Below are 17,678 nucleotides of genomic sequence, written 5' to 3'. Positions count from 1 at the left end.
GGGGGGGGGAGTAAACGTTTGCGGGATAATCGTGTCGCAGTTGTCGACAGGGTGTTCCGTGCGCCGGGGGGCGTAGAAGCCCAAAAAAAATGCTTTGCCGTCGTGCGCCGCCTCTCATTTTAGGCTAATAATTTAAATATTAATATTATATAATAATAATAAATAAATAATAATGATAATATAATACATGTTACAATAAGATATTATTAGATGTAATTATTATATATGGTTAGTCTAGATCGTGTTGTTGAAGAAAAAAAAAACAAACTACGTATAAGCGACAAAAAAAATATGAGAGAATCGCGTGCGGGGTGGATGAAGAGAGAGAATCATAAGTGCAAGAAAGAAAAGGAAACATGGAATGGGCCAGGATGAAAGAATGGGGGGGAAAGGTGGCGGGAAGCATTTTCAGCAGGCAAAAATGGCTAACGGGTTTATGAAAGGGAGAGAAGAGTTAAAATAAAGAAAACGATAAAAAGAATAAAAACAATGTGAAGAACATAAAATGTCGGTCTAAGACCAAACCGGTGCGGCGGTTCGCGCCGGCCTTGTACGTTTAGGCTCGGCTTCGTGAAAGCGCGTTGCCTTTTTTTGCGTTTTGCCGGAAGTTCCGTCGCTTCACGAGGTTTCACGGCGACTCGCGTCCACGCGAACAATCCGACGGAGAATTTACTTGCAGGAAACGGTCGTGCACCTACTGGGACATTGAGAAGGTTTTGACAAATTATTGGACAATGGTTTTGGATGCCATCTGCCATCTGCTTATAGGTTATACATTCGGGATTGTTGCCTGTCCAATCTTTTGTTTACTTTCGCGTGGCTCATTGGGAGCGATTAATTAACCACGCGAGCAAGAACGATTAAACATCAGTTAATTATGGACCTCTCTCCGTTACACCTCCTGGATCGGTATGCACGCGTGGCTTTGTCGCAAGGATATTAATTAAGATACGCGAGACGAGATGTAGAAGGATGTAAAACTAGGAAGCGGGGATCTCAGGGACTTCCGTTGTCAGCCGAGAGACGAAGATGCCCAGGACGTCGGTCCTACGCGATCCGCCGCAACACGACAGAATCATTGAATGATTAAAATAAAAATTGAATAATGTTTTATTAATATTGTACATATTTTAAATAATTGAAAGACGGACAGACAGATTGCGCGTGACCGGAGACCCGCGAAGACGCTCTTCCCGTTCAAGAGGGTCTTTGAAGAAGACAACAAACAAAAACGCAAAATATGATAAATGATAAAAGAAACACGGGTCTCTACTCTTTTGCGTTTTTTTTTCCGTTTAGCGCCACTCGCATATACACATAACATTTACCACTACACACTTACCTATCACTCCCCCCCTCTCTTGTACGCACTCGCGTAGGACACGGATACACCATTGCACTGTTACACGGTGACCCAACACATTTCACACTATTACCGCGCGCATGTGACTCACAAAATAATAACAATACTCATCACACACAATTACACACACACACACCGCTGATCTAACCTACTATCTCTTATACCTTCTGATTGACGATTCCTTTCATATGATTATCTATAAGTTCTGTTTTCACACATGAATACATTAAGGAAGAAACAAGAGACATTGTCCAACCCAAGTGTCATTACTTTTGATGTTAAATAAAAAATACATAATTAATAGTGATCTTTTTATTCGATTGGATTTTATATTTGCTAATCACTGATAATAATGTTTTGGAATTTGCTTTGCTGCATATCGTATCACTAGTTGTAATAGTGTTAGGAATATTCATATCGGTTTGATAATGCTGCTGCAGGTAAGTGAATATTCTTAATGTTTTTGTATGCTTGTGTGCATTCTAGTATTTTTATTTTTGCAGTAAAAATCGTTCTCTTCGATATCTACAGTGTGTACAATTATTTTACTCGTCGTCAGTCGCTACTAATTTCCTTCTGTCCTTTGTCGTATTCTTTTTACGTAACCTTTGTATGTGTTTCTTCAGTTTTCCAGTGGTTTTTAATTCCTCGTACTGTGATACTAAATTGAGAATCTTCTTTTCAGCTGTATAAATGAAAATATTATTGTATTAATATTCGGATAATACGAGCAGATGGAGAACTTTATTATCAAACAGTGCATATAAAAATGCATGCATTTTTTAATGGGAGCTAATAATGGTCACATTGATAATGATGAAATATGATATGTATGAACTTGAAACGATAAAAACAAATTTAAATATTCAAATGGTAATAACTTACATTTCTTTCTAAAACTTGGTTTCTTTCCTTCTTTTATATCTTCGGCAATTTCCTGTTTCTCGATCTTATTTCTTTCTTCCTCCAGCTTTCTCTTATTTTCTTCTCTCAACTGATTTTCAAGTCTTTGAATAAGATACTTTATTTTCTTTATCCTTTTAGGATCGTCACTCTCCTTCAATTCTTTTTTGAGTGCCTCGAGATCGCTCTCTCTCAATTTTGTGAGAAATGCATAAGAATGCTTGAAAGCCTTTTCATTGAAAGTACCGCAAAGACTGTCGAACCTAGGATCTCGAGGGGCAGTCTTCTTCAGAGGAACTACTTCCATATACCGAGGGACTTGCTTCTTTGCTGATGCCTCTCGAGGTCTATTTTTATTTTCTCTCTTGAACTCAGTCTTCTTTGCTCTTCTCGTGCCAAACATTGCCTCATTGTACACCTTAGTTCCTAACTTTTCTTTGAGTTTCTGTAAATCCTCGAAACTCATATGCGACAGCTCCTCTCGAATTTGTGCCTGTAATTGAATAAAATAAAAGCATAAGTTACACAAGTTATTATAAGGTACACAACATAACCTCAAAGCAGAAGGAAAAACTTCATTAAAAAATTAAGAACAAGTAACACATAAGAATAATATCAAAACCCTACCCGATCTTTCTCGTCGCTTAAAAGGGCATCCTCATCGCTCATCATTTCGTAGAATAAAGAATAACAAATAAATGATTAATTCAGCTCCGATAAGGTAATCGTATACAAAACCTTGAATGAACCACAGAATAAACACACGTTTCTATTACTGTCGTCTGCACTGACTATACTCTGCTCACTCTGGTGTATATAGCATTGGCGCCAGTTTCGATTTACGCGATATTATCTAGTGTATACCGTGCGAAAATGGCTAAAAATATGAAACGCTACTTGATAACGGTAATCGAAATATACATAATGGGGTTAACAAAATTCGCATGTATGATACTTGACCTAGAATCTCTGAACGCAAAAATAATTTTAAGTTAGCTGCGCGTTAGAAACGAGGGAACGCAACACAAGTTGAATTTACGCTCAACGAAGTTACATTTGAGGTAGCTTGAAAATAGTTGATCGATAACGATGTGAATTATGCAACATTGCGAAACCCCAATTTCTGGTCATACTGACACGTGCATACATGAGACAAGACGTGATGTATAAGATACCCTCGTATTGCGTAAAAGGATAATTGTACTGCGTAAAAAGGAAGCACCGTCCGGTGGCTCCCTCTGGAATATTACTTTTTTTCTATGTAGCTCTTCAAGGTCTCTGGTAAGTCGATAAATATTATTGTCTCTTAACACGTTATCAGTGTATTGTTCTTGGAGCAGAATGCATGGTGATCTATATTTTATTCGAATTGTATTTCAAAATAAATTGAAATCATTGTTGAAGGTCGTGAAAAATATTCAGTCTGCAAACTGTATATTCCAAAGCAAGTATTCGTCATTAACGTATCTAAATAGAGGAAGGAAAACAATAGTTTAATTGATAATCTAGCTAATTCCTAGAAGTCAAAATTATTGATAAATTGGACGAAGCAGAACAAAGATGAACGACCCGAATTTAGCGACGGCTCTGTATCCAGCTTCGTTTGTAGACCGCTAGAGGCGTGTTCGTTCGTATTGTTAAAATGGCGGGTGTGCTGTTCGAGGATATTTTCAACGTAAAAGACATCGATCCAGAGGGGAAGAAATTCGACAGGGGTGAGTTCGCCTTATATATGTCACATTAAGGAATGCCTGTGTATGTTTATAAGAAGAAGTTACCTTAAATAAACCAACGTAAAGTTTATCGCTGGAATGCCGCTGCCAGCGACATTGTCTAGGCTACCGGGAAGCACATGGTGCGACAGTCAAAGAGAAAATTTTTTATTTATTATTATTTCATCTTTTAATACGTCATTGTCATCCTTGTAGCAGAGCATAACGTCACGTATATTCTGATGACTGACAGATTCTATTCAATTTACCAAAATTTAACCTTCACCTTCCGTCGTTTCTATTTCCGTCTACAGTCTGTTTAGCATGGCGGGAAATATAAACACAATATCGTTCAAAACCCATGATACAACTACAACGTGAGACAAATCTATTGACGCAAAAGATAAATCTACTCCAAAATCACTGCATAACGATTAACTAAAGTACTCAGTCTCATCGCTTAAAGGGACATCCTCGACCCTCGTACATCCGTCAATGTCAAGATCTCTGAGTTACGCACAACGAACTATCAATTTATCGTGTTTATCAACCCACATCAAAATACTCATTTTCATTGAAAGTATGCGACAAAATTATTTTAAATCACATTACTCTCTAGCTAGCATGTCCAAAATCGTTCTATGACAAGATTCTCATCACAGAAAGCCCGAAGCAAATAATTGGAAGTTCCATTGCACAACCTTCCATATCACGCATATTCGTTATCGTGTATTCCTATTGCATCATTAAAACACATATGAAAATACTCCGGGATGCGCCAGAAGGAAGCAGCAGCACAAATAATTGAAGTCAATTAGTAGGAAGATGGCAAAGTATAGAAATGCCATAAATGGTTCTGAACAAAAACACTTGTATAATATATATATATATATAAATATCTGCTGTAGTACCGTCTATGCAGCGGGTAACCGTTCCTCCTCCGGATTGGCTGGTTCGATGGGTGTTAGTGGAGCCAGGGCCGTGATGGCAGCCAGATAGCTAGGTAGACAGGAGGAGCGGAGAGGGGTAGCGTTGGTAATAATACGAGTCGGTGCAGGGTTGCAGGGTGTGCAAGGGTGTAAAGGGGGTGAAAGAGTCGAGGGTTCCCTTGCTCTAGGGCATCCAAAGGGGATCAGTGAGGAGATGAGGGGTAGGTTTGCTGCGGCCGGTCGATGTAGCGATGCCCGCAGCAGCAAGCAGCATAGCAGTCGCGCGTAATATGACGCGGAGGGGTGTGCCACGGCCGGGAGAAACCGACACGGTCAAGGTCAATCCCTGCTTCAAGGTCGCGAGAGAGATGTCATCTCAAGAGGGAGGCCCCAGCCGACTCGTACTAAAAGGGGTTGGGTTGGGTCTGGTTAGGTTGGGTTGGGTTGGGTTGGGCTTAGAACACCCGAGGGTGATGCAGAACTAAACATAGAGCATAGAGATGGGAGAGTCTCTACATAACTTTAACGTCTATCATTATTCTTGTTCGCTCTTGGATTCTTTCTTTCCGTGGTTCCACACGGCTTGATATCTAGCACACTGCTATTCACTGCCAAATTTACCTTTTATCGATCGGTGCTACGTCTTGACTTTTTCAGGCCACCCGATATGTGTTGATTATATCCTTGTTTCACGTAATAGCAGACAAAGAACGATATATCATGTTCAGATAAAACATCTCAACGAGACAATTTTCTTAAGGAATGTTCAATAGTTTTAAGTGTAGCAGTAAAAAAAAATGTATATGTAGAATCGTCGAATGTTTCGACGGCTAAGAGGGATTCGTATATCTGTATCCTTTCGGGGTTTACCTACTGAGACTCGGAATATGCCGGTGAAGGCCACTGCGGTGTTTTAAAAAGTTTTGGCTCGCTGCGAGACTCGATCCCGATCCTTTCTCGCTTGTTTCAGTGTACGGTGACGTAATTCGTTCACGTTACAGACATCGGTTTAATCGTGCACGATGCTCACCAGCCTGGTTCGTATATTTGTACCTAGATCGATACCAACCGAGTAAGCAGCTGCTGTTTCCTTGGATTCTTCGATTCGGGACACAGTTCTATTTAACTGCTCAATCTTAATCCGAAAGCCATATAAATTTTTCGCACGGATGGTTCTGTCAAAGCCTTTCTCCTTGCTCCGTTCGTTAGGAGAAGATAGATGAAGAATGAAGTAAATGCCAAGTGAAATTTTGTAATTTCACAGGTGGTTACGTCACACTCCGTCGCTGATCTTTTTCAGTCTCGATAATTCGGCGGTGCTCCTTTAACGAACGAATTTCTATTTTGTCCGCGCAAACCTGGATAGAATCTACGAACGAAGGAGGAAGGACAAAGATGAGGATGGTGGGGAGAAGAAAAGGGAAGAAAGGACAATTCAAAGTGTTTATCCGAGCGAGGAACAAAAGAAGTCTTTGTGTCGACTATGTGGCCGTGACAACATTTCCTACTTCTCCTTGCTCAGAGAATCTGCTTGTAATTTAGTGGCTGGCAGCGTGTCTAGTTTTACACGACACAACGTGTTCTCAGTCCGTCGAAACGTCATTCGCGCCCAATTAAATTCTGTCCGTCGGACATTTTTTTTTTGTATTCCGTACGAAAATACCAGAGCAACTTGCGGCTACGTATTCTGGTTGGCTGTAACGAGCGGCAGAGCCTGTCGAGGCATTCGCGAGAAGTAAAATGGAAGTATAGAGAAATAGAGAGAGAGAAAATCCTTACAGAACGTGCTCTCGGGAGACGTATGATTGATGTTCAGGCGCGAGCACGTCATGGACAATTCATAATGGCGAAGCATCAGAATGAAAAGCTTGAGCAGCGAACACGAGTGAACTTCACTAGCCGCTGCATCGGACAACGCTGCATTATTCCGTTTGATCTGATAAATGACAGCCAGCTAATCAGCCCAGAGCAGGACCGTAGCCTTGTTACAGCGCCACCATATCCGCTTGAAAAACAAAACACTCCGTGCACACCTGTCTATCGGACTAGCTAGTGATAACGTGATATCCCCATAAGGTGATTAACTGTATGAATCAGAAGCTGAATACTCGTCGAGTCTACGATCCGATTCCCTTTATCTCTGACTCCGACGGATCCAAGTAACTACAGTCACAGGGTATGTAATTTAGATGGCACGTTTCGGTGATATGTATATCTATAAAGGAGCCCACCTTGAATATTCTCATAGAATAAGTGTACCGATAGAGGGACTCTAGTCCTCTGGAAGCAGACAAGGAAAATCAGCAGGCGGTCGGGCCCGAGGAGCTAGACAATCAGGTAGGAGACAGGCAAGGCAGAGTCAGGAGTGTAGCCGTCACTCGTTGGCCAAGGGATTTGGGAGGAAGAAGGGGGGGCGCCAGGAGGTAGGAGCGGTGGTGGCGAACGAGCGAGCCGGCTGGTTTCTGCGAGCGAAGCGCCGACAGTTTAGCGTTCGTGTTGCTAGGCGCGAGGGCCACTGTCAGTGCCAAGGCAGCCCCGGCTTCCCGGAGCCAATCGGCCGGCTCCTGTCTCTTCTTCCTTCTCGTTCTTCTTCCTCTGCTTTCCTCTCGTTCACCTTCCGCGCTACTAACCTATACCTATCCACGTTCACTCCGTCTCTATACAAATTTCCTCTGCCTTTTCTTCGAACACGTTACCTTTTTCACCGTCGCTTCTGTCCTAACCTCCCTGATTCTCGCCATCTGTCCCGTTGATTCGACTAAATTTCACGAGACCGCCAGACGGACTTCGTAGTTTCGTAAAATTGGCAAAAACTTTGAGTACGCGGAACGATACTGTCGAATAGTGCATTTTTTCCTTTGTTTTATTGTTTTGTCTTTGTTTTCTTTCCAGTTTTTTTTTCTCTTTATTTACTACGCAAATTCATGAAGCAACGTGCGTGCGTCGCGTGTGCGTCGTCGATTACGTACATACGTGTACGCGCCTCCCGATACTCGCCTCGCACAGGGAAAGCACGTTCCTGCGCGTCTGGCGACCTTCTACTTCTCGTTTGATTATCTCCTTTACTTCGCATTACGCGACGTTACGTATTTTTGCCTTACGCGCTTTTTATCGCCGTCAACGATGGATTTCGACGCGGGAATTGATACCAGGTACATTATTTATTTTTCAAGTATCGTTTTTTCATCATTCTCTCTCTCTCTCTCGTACTATGCCAATCGTATGTCTGACGTTCTCGCGCCTACGGATTACGATATCACGCGACGATGGTGGCGCGACGCCAATGTATTCTGACCATATACCGATTTACGCATCTGTACGCCATTTCCTGCGCGAGTGTCGGTACGCACACGCACGACTAAATGCGGGATTAGTGTGTAATGTGACGTCAGGTTCGCAGGGGCCTAAATGCCAAATGCGCATTTGGCAATTTTTTGCATATTTACATAGTAAATAAATAAGACTGTCTCTCTCGCTCTCTGTAAGACTAACGGTCAACGACGACTACAGAAGCTCACGGGGAAAAGTCATATCGTAATAACGTCATTAATCGTGTGCGGTTATTAAAAGACGTTGTGCGAACGTTACGCGACGTAAATTATTTCCCGGGTGTCGGGGAATCCATCGACGAGAGTCCTTAGTGCCGGCCGAAATGCGCAGTTGGCAGTTTTTCACGGTCATGACGTATCGTCCGGGAGGGGCCTCAACGAACTACAATTACGAGAATTTCGTATACAACGTATGATAAAACAGATAAACCTGAATTTTTCGTTAAGCATTAATTCGTCTGGCCTTGTGGATTGCCCTGTGCATTATGGCTTTGTTATATCTATATATATTTGTATCTCGGCAAGCAGCAATAGCAGCGCACGCGCACTCCCGTCTACTCCGGCGCTGCTGCCTACCTTTATGTCGCCTACTGCCGAATCGCAAATTGCGCAGTTGATGTTTTTCTCTACTTTTTTTTTTCCTCAAAGAACCGACAGTACCGTACCTATTACTATTGGCAGGAAAGTAAACGCAGTACAGTATACAGGGTACAATCATTGCATATATACAGCTATATGGATACATGTATACGTATATAGGTATATTATTTTTAATCAAAGCCTCTTTATTTAGACACCGTTTATAGTCGGCTGATAACTCTTATCAGTGGTTAAGCACCGTACGGAAATCTAATTATGTAGCTTTTTTACCATACCTGCTATGTCATTTTATTAAATTTTTATTATTCTTTCCACTTTAGCACAGGCCCTCTCTCTTTTTTCTCCCACCTATTTTTCTCTCTCTCTCTCTCTCTCTCTTCCCTATATACAACGTCCAGAATCGATTTTTCAGCATGTGCCATTATTAGGCACTCCTCGCACTCCCAATGTCCTAAACACGAGATTACGTCCTGCATGGCCTCCCTCCGCGCAACACGTCGCTATCAGAAAATACACAGAGAGACTCCAGCCGTATTTCGACGCGCTTCACGCACGCCCGGATTCTAGTTGCGGTTTATTCGGCATTAGCGCGACTCATACGGCTGCTACAATCTATCCCGTGTACATACAAGGAAGGAAGGGAGTGGTGGAGATATATATATATAGATACTACCTGCTATTTTTTTAATCCATGCGCGCACACTCACACGGGTCTCATACTCCTCTAGTTCTACAGTGTATATGCATATATACACTGTGTAAGTTAACACTAGGCGCACAGCTACTACGTAACTATACCGCCGTATCATTTACGGCACTCACTACTTGGAACGTAGTCGCCGAAAAATGGCCGCCCGAAGGAACTTGACAGTCGTTGGTTTACGAGACTGCGGCATAAGTGTGGACTTGAAAAAAATCACAATTTTAAGAATGGCTGCTCGCTTTCGAATTAATTATGACTTGGTTCGATGCGTTTTTCACTTTGATGATTTGAACCCCGCCCCCCTTCTTTCCTCCCCTCCTTTCACAACGCCCACCAATTATTGGATCAATTCCAATTTGGGGGTATTAATTCGCTACCGAATGCCTAGGGCCATCGCCAAAGAACAAGCGGGAATTTTGTTTGTTTTACTATTTCCTGGACGAATATATATATATTTTTTTTTTCGTTAGGTTGGTAAAGTGTTTTTTTTTTTAATTACTCTCGGATTCTCAGAGATCTGTTTTTGCCATGTGCATCCGAACTGACTTTGCAATTGATCGCGTGCCTACCACTCGATTCTAGGTATGACGTAATAATGGATTTGATTGGCGGTGATGAATTGCCGAGCTCTTCGTAATTTTCATTTTCTAAACGCCACTCTGCATTGCTGCACTCTGTGTTTCTTACGTGTCTGTACGACTGGACTTTATTTTTGCGAAGGACTGTATACGCCGTTGCGCTTCGTGTTTATATAGGGTACGAACATCGTTCCGTATAGCTCTGTAGATGAGACTGGTTTGTTAATCCCTGTTCGAGTGTTAGTCGAGCACAATGTATTTTCAAAGAGGCTCCAAGGATTATTCATAGACCGGCAAAGACGAATTTGACTCCGGATATTTTGAACGCTTCCAGAATTTCTAAACCCAACCGTTATCTATTTTTCAAGCATATATATATATATATATATATATGTATATACGCCTATATAGTACTGGTAGGTAATGATTACTTCCACTGTGCCAGCGACCTTCGTCATGGAGAACCCAACCGTTATCTATTTTTCAAGCATATAGACCGGCAAAGACGAATTTGACTCCGGATATTTTGAACGCTTCCAGAATTTCTAAACCCAACCGTTATCTATTTTTCAAGCATATATATATATATATATATATATGTATATACGCCTATATAGTACTGGTAGGTAATGATTACTTCCACTGTGCCAGCGACCTTCGTCATGGAGTTTGAATAGATTATAATTTCCGTGGCAAAAAGTCGACGTGGCTAGAAACCAGCCTTATTGGAGGAATCGCGAGGAGAGAAAAGAAACGACGATACCTGAGATACTTCGCTTCTTGGAATCCACCGGACACTGCATTGGATGAGTAAAAAAAAATTACTAAGACCTGATCGGTCATTCAAGAAGGAACGAAATCACTCGATCGAGTGTCCTCGATGTCTTCTAATCGTCCCCTTAAATACATTCTAGTCAAAACCACGACTCTGCTCGACCGGAACTCGTTCAGACTGATCACTGGGTCTGTAGATCCGTAGATGAGCATTTTGGTATTTCAAGAACCGACTGAGTCGTAGGAAGTGGAAAAGTCGAGATCAGCCTTTAATCTTGGGTTCAAAGCATCGTTTCAACTGTCTCCGCCTGTACGCAGGGTTACCAATTGAACATTCGTAAGGATTGCAATAGTCCGTGCTCATAGTGACTAATCACGGCGCAAGTAGGTAAAATGACAATAGACGGATAGTAGAAACGTAAATCGAAGCCAGACAAGAATTTCCCTGAACTAGACAGATCCGAGTATTTTGGAGTACTTTCATGATTGCCTCGCAAATAAATCCCTAGATTCGTTACTAATTGATCACGGAAGTAGATAATCTCTGTAATCCGTAAGACGAGACAGATGCGATCTTACATACAAGGTGGTACCGCGAATACCAGGTATACATTGAACGTAGTACCAAATTCGGTAGACGTCAATAACTTTCGATGTACAAAATCGTTTAAAGTAAAAACATGAAGATAGTTTAGGATTATTGGTACACCCTATATATACAGTGACTTAAAGTCCGACGAGCTACTGATTATATTCACTTTCTAAATAGAGTCGGACTGATCGACGATAAATCTAATCCCCACCCCTTAAACCCGTTTGGGACTGTTCCCGATGGTCCTGTTCAGCGGTTAACCTTGAAGAAGAGGGTTGGCGAAGCTCCCCCCTGAGGAGGTAAAACGAAGCCGTTGCGCAATACCGAGAGATTCTCGAGCGTTCGATCGGCGTCGTGGCACCGGAAGCCCCGATCACCCTACCAGCAGTAGGTATACATGAGTACAGACATACCTACTGGTTGAGTGGCGTGGTCAGGGGTTGAGACAGGCGCGAGGGGACGGGACCGTCGCGAAGCTCACCGAAACCACCCGAAACTTGCCGAAGTCTCAGAGGACCGGTCTCGGCTTCTCCGGTCCGCGTGGTAACGTAAGTACGTACTATATAACCTGGCCCGATACCGTCTACGTAACACATTGAATCTTGTAAGAAGGAGGGCACGCAACCGAGCGACGGTAGAGGCTCGGATGAGATCGCGAGTATTATTCGGAATCCCAAGGTCATCTGGTTTTGTAAACACTATCGTCCGTAGACCGAGTCCGCGTGCGTTGGACATTTCTTTAGCACAGCTGTGGCAAAGGGCGACGAGGTAATATCGCATAGCCGCACATGTAACATCGGTTACCGTAGGTTACTCGTGTTACGTGGGCTCGTAGGTAATACATATGGCGTAACGATATACGATATACGTACGTAAGGCAGGACCTTTATTGTTGACGTCGGTCGTCAGCAGACGACGCTATTACCCGCGTCCGATATTAACGCTCGAGCGATGAGCATGCGCCAGAATATCTGATGATTCGGTAAGCAGCATTTGGTCAGGTCGGCGAATGTGCGCGCGGGGGGGGGAAGGAGGGGGCACAGAGGGAGAGAGTGGGGTTGCTGGCGACCGGCGGTAGAGGGGAGGGGCGAAGGGGGGTGTATAGACGTAAAGTGCACACACCCACCCTGGAATGCTTGGATATGGCGTAGGAGACATATATAGCCTTCCTTCTGCCCGTTCTCCTGGTGCGCTCTTTTGAAGGTCAAGGTTTGCCAGCCCTCGCGGTGAGCCGAGTTACGGGCTCTCGCCACCCTGTGCGGGGGTGGCGCATTCGTAGCTCCCTCCTACTCTATCGCGATAATGGTCGCTGTCTCTTTCTCTTTCCGAGGGTGATTCGGGGGTGGCGAGAGCCCGGTGCCCAGTATTTATAGCGCCTGGAGAACCCGGTCGATAGCGGATAGCGTCACTGCGCAGTTTAGAAGCCCTCTCGCGCACTCTTCTGACCTCCCTTGCCCTTCGCTGCTCCTCGCCCCTTGAACATCCTTCGGACTCTCTCTCTCTCTCTCTCTCTCTCTCTCTCTCTCTCTCTCTCTCTTTATTGTTGTTCTTCGGTCCTCTCGCTCTTGCCTGCTATTTCTGCCTTACTGGGCCAGCCAGGAACCTGGCTGCGGATTCTTTCTCTGCCGTAGGGCTGACGCCTCTCGAATTTTCCCGACCATCCTAACCTCGACGCAGAGAAGCACCCTGCCCACAGCTTTGGCTTGGTACTCCTTGGTATCCTGGCAATCATCCCACTTTCTCTCTGTCTATACTCTCATCCCAGCTGTGACCTACGTGATCTTTCGCCCTTCGGAAGCTCCGAAGGAGGGCGATTCTACGCCTATCTCGGATACCCGGATGGGGGTAACTCCTTTCTAAGTTAGTGGGGATGATCCCCTTGGAGAATGCACGAGAGAGTAGAGGAGCTATTTCCACCTGCACAAGATCATGGCAAACATATATAGGTAACAATACTCGAGAAGAATCGTTTTCCCTACCCTTACGCAACGACTCCAGCTGGCTCCGAGTACACCCTGTACATTCTTCGTCCTGTGATACAATAGGGCCTGGGGCGTAATCCTTGACCAAGTGACATGCCGTTTTTCTCTGGGTGGACTTTATGCCAAACTCTCTCGCGGCTACTGTAATCAAATGTTACAACTCCAGGAACGTCATTGGTATCGGGAAATAGGGTTTCCTATCGGCCCTCCAGCACGCAGGGGAGTCCGGTATTTCTTGTTGTTGTTTTTTTTTCTTTTTTTCTCAAACCAAGCCCGAGCATCGCGTCCTGCCAAAGAGCTCCCCCTTCTCCCCTTTTATCCACCTCGCGTCCCTCAAATATCCGCGGACCCACAACCCTGGCAGAGGGGTGCAGGAGGGAGTAATATTCACCAGCGACCCCTATTCCAAGGAGCGAGTCTCACTCCAAGGTTCCCGGGGCGGTGGGTTAAAACGGACCTGCGCCGCCCCTCGTGGGGCGGGGGTAAGTGCATTATCATCCCTTTCGCGGCGCTCCCGCGCATCAGTGCCGTAGCCACCCCTTCTCTAGCGCGAGCCAGGGCTCCGGCGCGAGGGGCTTAGTGGGGCACCCCGAAAGGGGCACCGGCTCTCCCACGTTCGCCTACCGCCGCGAACGGGGCGCACCAGCAGCACCAGGCAGCTGTAAAGGCCACGACATTGCTGATCGCGGAGCCCCACGTTCACTTGTACGGTTTCTCTTCTTCCTCTTCTTCTTCTTCTTCTTCTTCTTCCTCCACCGACTTTGCTCCTCTTCGTTTTCATTCTTTCTCGTTCCAATCTTCCGGTCTCCTCGTCGCATCCTCGAGAATGACTCTGACCGTGAGTCTCTTCACGTTGTATCCGTCATTCATCGACCTGGACGCATTCCGCGACAATAACATCCCCTTTCTGCATCCCTTATCGGATTTCTATGCAGTCCCCTCAGACGTTACTTGAAAACCATGTATTTACGATTTATCGTCGATCAAGTCGTCCGACCAATTTCGATCGCTACGTTCCCGTCGTTCGGTAATTGTCTGTCCTCGACGTCGCAGCAGCTTCGTCCGTTCAAGATTGAGAAAAGTTGTCTCGTGAGTACTCCCCTTTAAGGCTGTTTCATAATTTCTTTTATTATTCACATATATCAATACAGCTTATTTTACTCGTATTTCTGTAAATGACGCTTGTATATGGTGTTCATTTTTTTTTTTTTTTTTTTTTTTTTTTTTTTTTTTTTTTTTTTTTTTTTTTTTTTTTTTTTATTATTATTTATATTCCGTTGGGATCACTTTTTTTCGTACTCGTACAATTTTCGAATTTATTAGCTTTTTTCAGAAATTTACGCGACCACGGTCACTATTCTTAGGTACCACCGAACGCTCCCAAGCACGCGTTGCTTTACGGTTTACATTCCCAGTTTGTTCGTGACGGTATTCAGTTAGTTTCAGCCAGAGACGTGTTTACCCGTAGATACTGTATAATCGGTATGTCGTCACGGTGCATTCGCGATGCTCGTAGTTTCGTTGTGCACGTTGACTTTAATAAATTAGTATGGGATATGTAATACGGTCGCACGATTTAGAACGCACCCAAAACTTAACGCTCGCTGTCAATCTAGAAACGACGTTTTCGCGCTGACGTCAAATAGGGGAGCGATCGATTTAAAAAGGAAGGTAAAGCAAAATTTCGTATTTCGCCTTAAAAAATAAAGACAAACCGGCTTTTTTCCCGGAAATTACGTTTCTGTCCTCCTGGAATAACTTCCTGCTTCATTTGCTTCTCTGTTTCTCACCCTCTGCTGTATACGTATATCTACGTATGTCCGTACATAGATAATAGCTGATGGAAATATCGGAAGTGGAAATTTTTTTTTTTAATAATCATCTTTCCCCTTGGTCATTTGCCGCGAATTTTTTTCTCGCTATTTACGCGAAACACAATATTTTTTTTTGCCACGTATCCTAATGCACGCTAATTTATAATTTACCAAAATTTCTCGATTGTAACGAAAAATATCCGATTATCTTTATTCCTCGTTCTTCCTTAGTCGTTTTTCGAAAGGTCATTTGTCGTTAACAATACACATATGGAGTCGATTATTGTTAATTATCGAAAAAGATCCAGTCTAATAACACGAACAGACCACGATATGCAAATTCGTGATTCGAATGTCCGCGACCGAACGCACAACGTTGCGAGGTATGGTCGATTGGTTGTGATTTATTGATATTTTCGAAAAAAAGAAAATCTACATTTTTTATTAAGACAAAAGGAGATATATATATCGATTGTCAACGAAGACGAGATTGTTACGTATTGAACTTTTTTATACGCGTGTCGCCGCGCGACCTGGCGATAAACTCGTATCGCGAATCACTGCCATTGGCTGGCACCGTCAGTGACGTCACACGCCGTGGCACACAGAGCGCTTGCGAAAATATTTTTTTTCCCTCTTTTCTCTCCTTCTCGCTCCCTCAGCCAGCAACGTCGTATTCGTCTTGGCTCTGAGTCATTCTTGCTTGTTCAATGTTTTCATGGCTCTCAGCACTGACTCTCCTTATTTCTCTTTCTTTGTGTTGCAGTGAGCCGACTGCATTGCGAATCCGAGTCCTTCAAGATGGATCTCATCCTCGACATCAACAGTTGGCTCTACCCCATGGAATTAGGTGAGCGAGCAAACCTCCTCGGTCTACGGACGAACAACGGATATACATATACGTTTTCTTTGATTTTTATTAAATTTTACTTTTTCTTTTTCTTTTTTCATCTTTTTGCTTCTTGCCTATTGCCTACATCCTGTCTTGCTCTCTCTCTCTCTCTCTCGCTCCCTGATAACGAGGGCCCAGCTGTCGGTTTTCTTTGGTCAAGCTTTATATACGTTATGGTGACGTTTGGACTGTGATGATTCTATTTGCTGTATGGTGCGAGGTATCTATTAGGCCTTTGTTCAAGTTAATCAGGAAATCATGAGCTTCCAATGTTGGATGTCGATGATGGCGCTTAGACTCTGCTGGAGGAAATAGCAAGGAATCGATTCGTCTTCGTATGACTTTGTCCGCTTTTCTTTTTCTTTTTTTTTCTTTTTTATACTTATTTTAAGAATTCGCTGGAACGAGGATTCCTGGTAAGGTTGATCTTAATCGTCTGCCGTTTATAGCTCGAGAAAGGCCACACGTGGCAGCCATAAAAAAAAGACTTGTTTTTTAATGCTTTAACGAAAATTTGTATTCTTGATAAGAATGTTGGTCTTTTGATATTTTGTGGGTTAGTCGGTAAAGAGCGAGAGAGAGAGAGAGAGAGAGAGAGAGAGAGAGAGAGAGAGAGAGAGAGAGAGAGAGAGAGAGAGAGAGAGAGAGAGAGAGAGAGAGAGAGAGAGAGAGAGAGAGAGAGAGAGAGAGAGAGAGAGAGAGAGAGAGAGAGAGAGAGAGAGAGAGAGAGAGAGAGAGAGAGAGAGAGAGAGAGAGAGAGAGAGAGAGAGAGAGAGAGAGAGAGAGAGAAGATAATTTTTGCGTGACAAAGGATACCGTGAGCTTTTTTTGGTTTTGCCTATTGGTAGACAATTTTCAAGAGTCCGTGTATTTTTGCTAGTCTCGGCGACAGCTGTCTTGCTTTCGGTGTGTCTGGCCGCCATGTTTATTTACATCGTAGACTCGTGTCGATTCGCATGTAAAATTTGTGGATCGATAGACGAATTCGACAGAGATTGCTAGTAGAACTTTATTAATACATTCATTGTGTAGGAAATTCTTGTATTTTTCAAATGTTCTAATGTTTTCATTTGTTTCTGTTTTATATCCTTCGACTACGTGTTTCTATCATGATTCTTGAATTTCTTCCGTCTCTTTATTGTCATCCTTGATTTCTTTTTTAGCTTTCTTCTCGTGCGCTCATTTCGGTTCTTGAGTTTTTTTTTTTTTCAAGGTCTCCTTGACTCGAAAGAACTGCCTCGCCCGTGAATTTTTCAAAGAATTGTATCGCGCGAGTAACGCGCTTTCAGTGGTCCCTCGTGACCTCGTTGCCTTTTATTTTTAAAAAGGAATTCAAAGGAGCGCTGTTGCGTAATTTCCGGCAATCCAGAATGCGACAAATCTCCCTAAGGATTATGCCAATTTTGCGAATAGATTCTTACAGTGAAAGACGAAGGTTCTTACCGATGAGTGACCATTTCATTAAAAAAAAAAAAAAAAAAAAAAAAAAAAAAAAAAAAAAAAAAAA

At 43.3% G+C, this 17,678-nt stretch overlaps 2 protein-coding genes and 1 long non-coding RNA gene across 5 annotated transcripts in view; 1 reads left to right on the top strand and 2 right to left on the bottom strand.

Annotated features, from left to right (window-relative positions):
• Window positions 1–1,660: 1,660 nt before the first annotated feature.
• LOC107262799 (ribosomal RNA processing protein 36 homolog) lies at window positions 1,661–3,390 on the bottom strand. Its single transcript, XM_015729345.2, has 3 exons — window positions 2,894–3,390; window positions 2,249–2,759; window positions 1,661–2,048 (listed from the first exon to the last, which is right to left on the bottom strand). The coding sequence occupies exons 1-3, from the start codon at window positions 2,936–2,938 to the stop codon at window positions 1,909–1,911; spliced, it is 696 nt and encodes a 231-aa protein (XP_015584831.1). The 5' UTR covers window positions 2,939–3,390; the 3' UTR covers window positions 1,661–1,908.
• A 315-nt stretch (window positions 3,391–3,705) lies between these two features.
• Window positions 3,706–17,678, top strand: part of LOC107262801 (DNA-directed RNA polymerases I, II, and III subunit RPABC3) — a 36,288-nt gene continuing 22,315 nt past the window's right edge. Inside the window, exons 1-2 of one of the 3 annotated variants that reach the window (XM_015729348.2) lie at window positions 3,717–3,981; window positions 16,046–16,129. In XM_015729348.2, the coding sequence (XP_015584834.1) occupies window positions 3,909–3,981; window positions 16,046–16,129 (157 nt within the window). In that variant the 5' untranslated portion in view covers window positions 3,717–3,908. Of the gene's footprint in view, window positions 3,982–13,338; window positions 13,430–16,045; window positions 16,130–17,678 lie in introns of those variants that run through there. The other 2 variants (XM_015729347.2, XM_025080284.1) reach the window with 2 other exon arrangements.
• Window positions 17,323–17,651, bottom strand: LOC112493695. The gene is made up of 2 exons (XR_003058343.1): window positions 17,615–17,651; window positions 17,323–17,556 (listed from the first exon to the last, which is right to left on the bottom strand). It is a non-coding gene; the product is annotated as an uncharacterized LOC112493695 (long non-coding RNA).

This window comes from Cephus cinctus, unplaced genomic scaffold (genome assembly GCF_000341935.2).
Source record: "Cephus cinctus unplaced genomic scaffold, Ccin1 Ccin1_scaffold0129, whole genome shotgun sequence".
Classification (NCBI taxonomy): Eukaryota; Metazoa; Arthropoda; class Insecta; order Hymenoptera; family Cephidae; genus Cephus; species Cephus cinctus.
Note: the sequence above shows the minus strand (reverse complement) of the source record. Positions and strands in the feature narration are given on the sequence as shown.

Coding starts and splice junctions, on each gene's coding strand:
- LOC107262799 (XM_015729345.2), bottom strand. CDS start 2,938: ATGATGAGCGATGAGGATGCCCTTTTAAGCGACGAGAAAGATCGG. Junction 2,760..2,893: donor TAAGCGACGAGAAAGATCGG/GTAGGGTTTTGA, acceptor ATTCAATTACAG/GCACAAATTCGAGAGGAGCT. Junction 2,049..2,248: donor ACCAAGTTTTAGAAAGAAAT/GTAAGTTATTAC, acceptor TCATTTATACAG/CTGAAAAGAAGATTCTCAAT.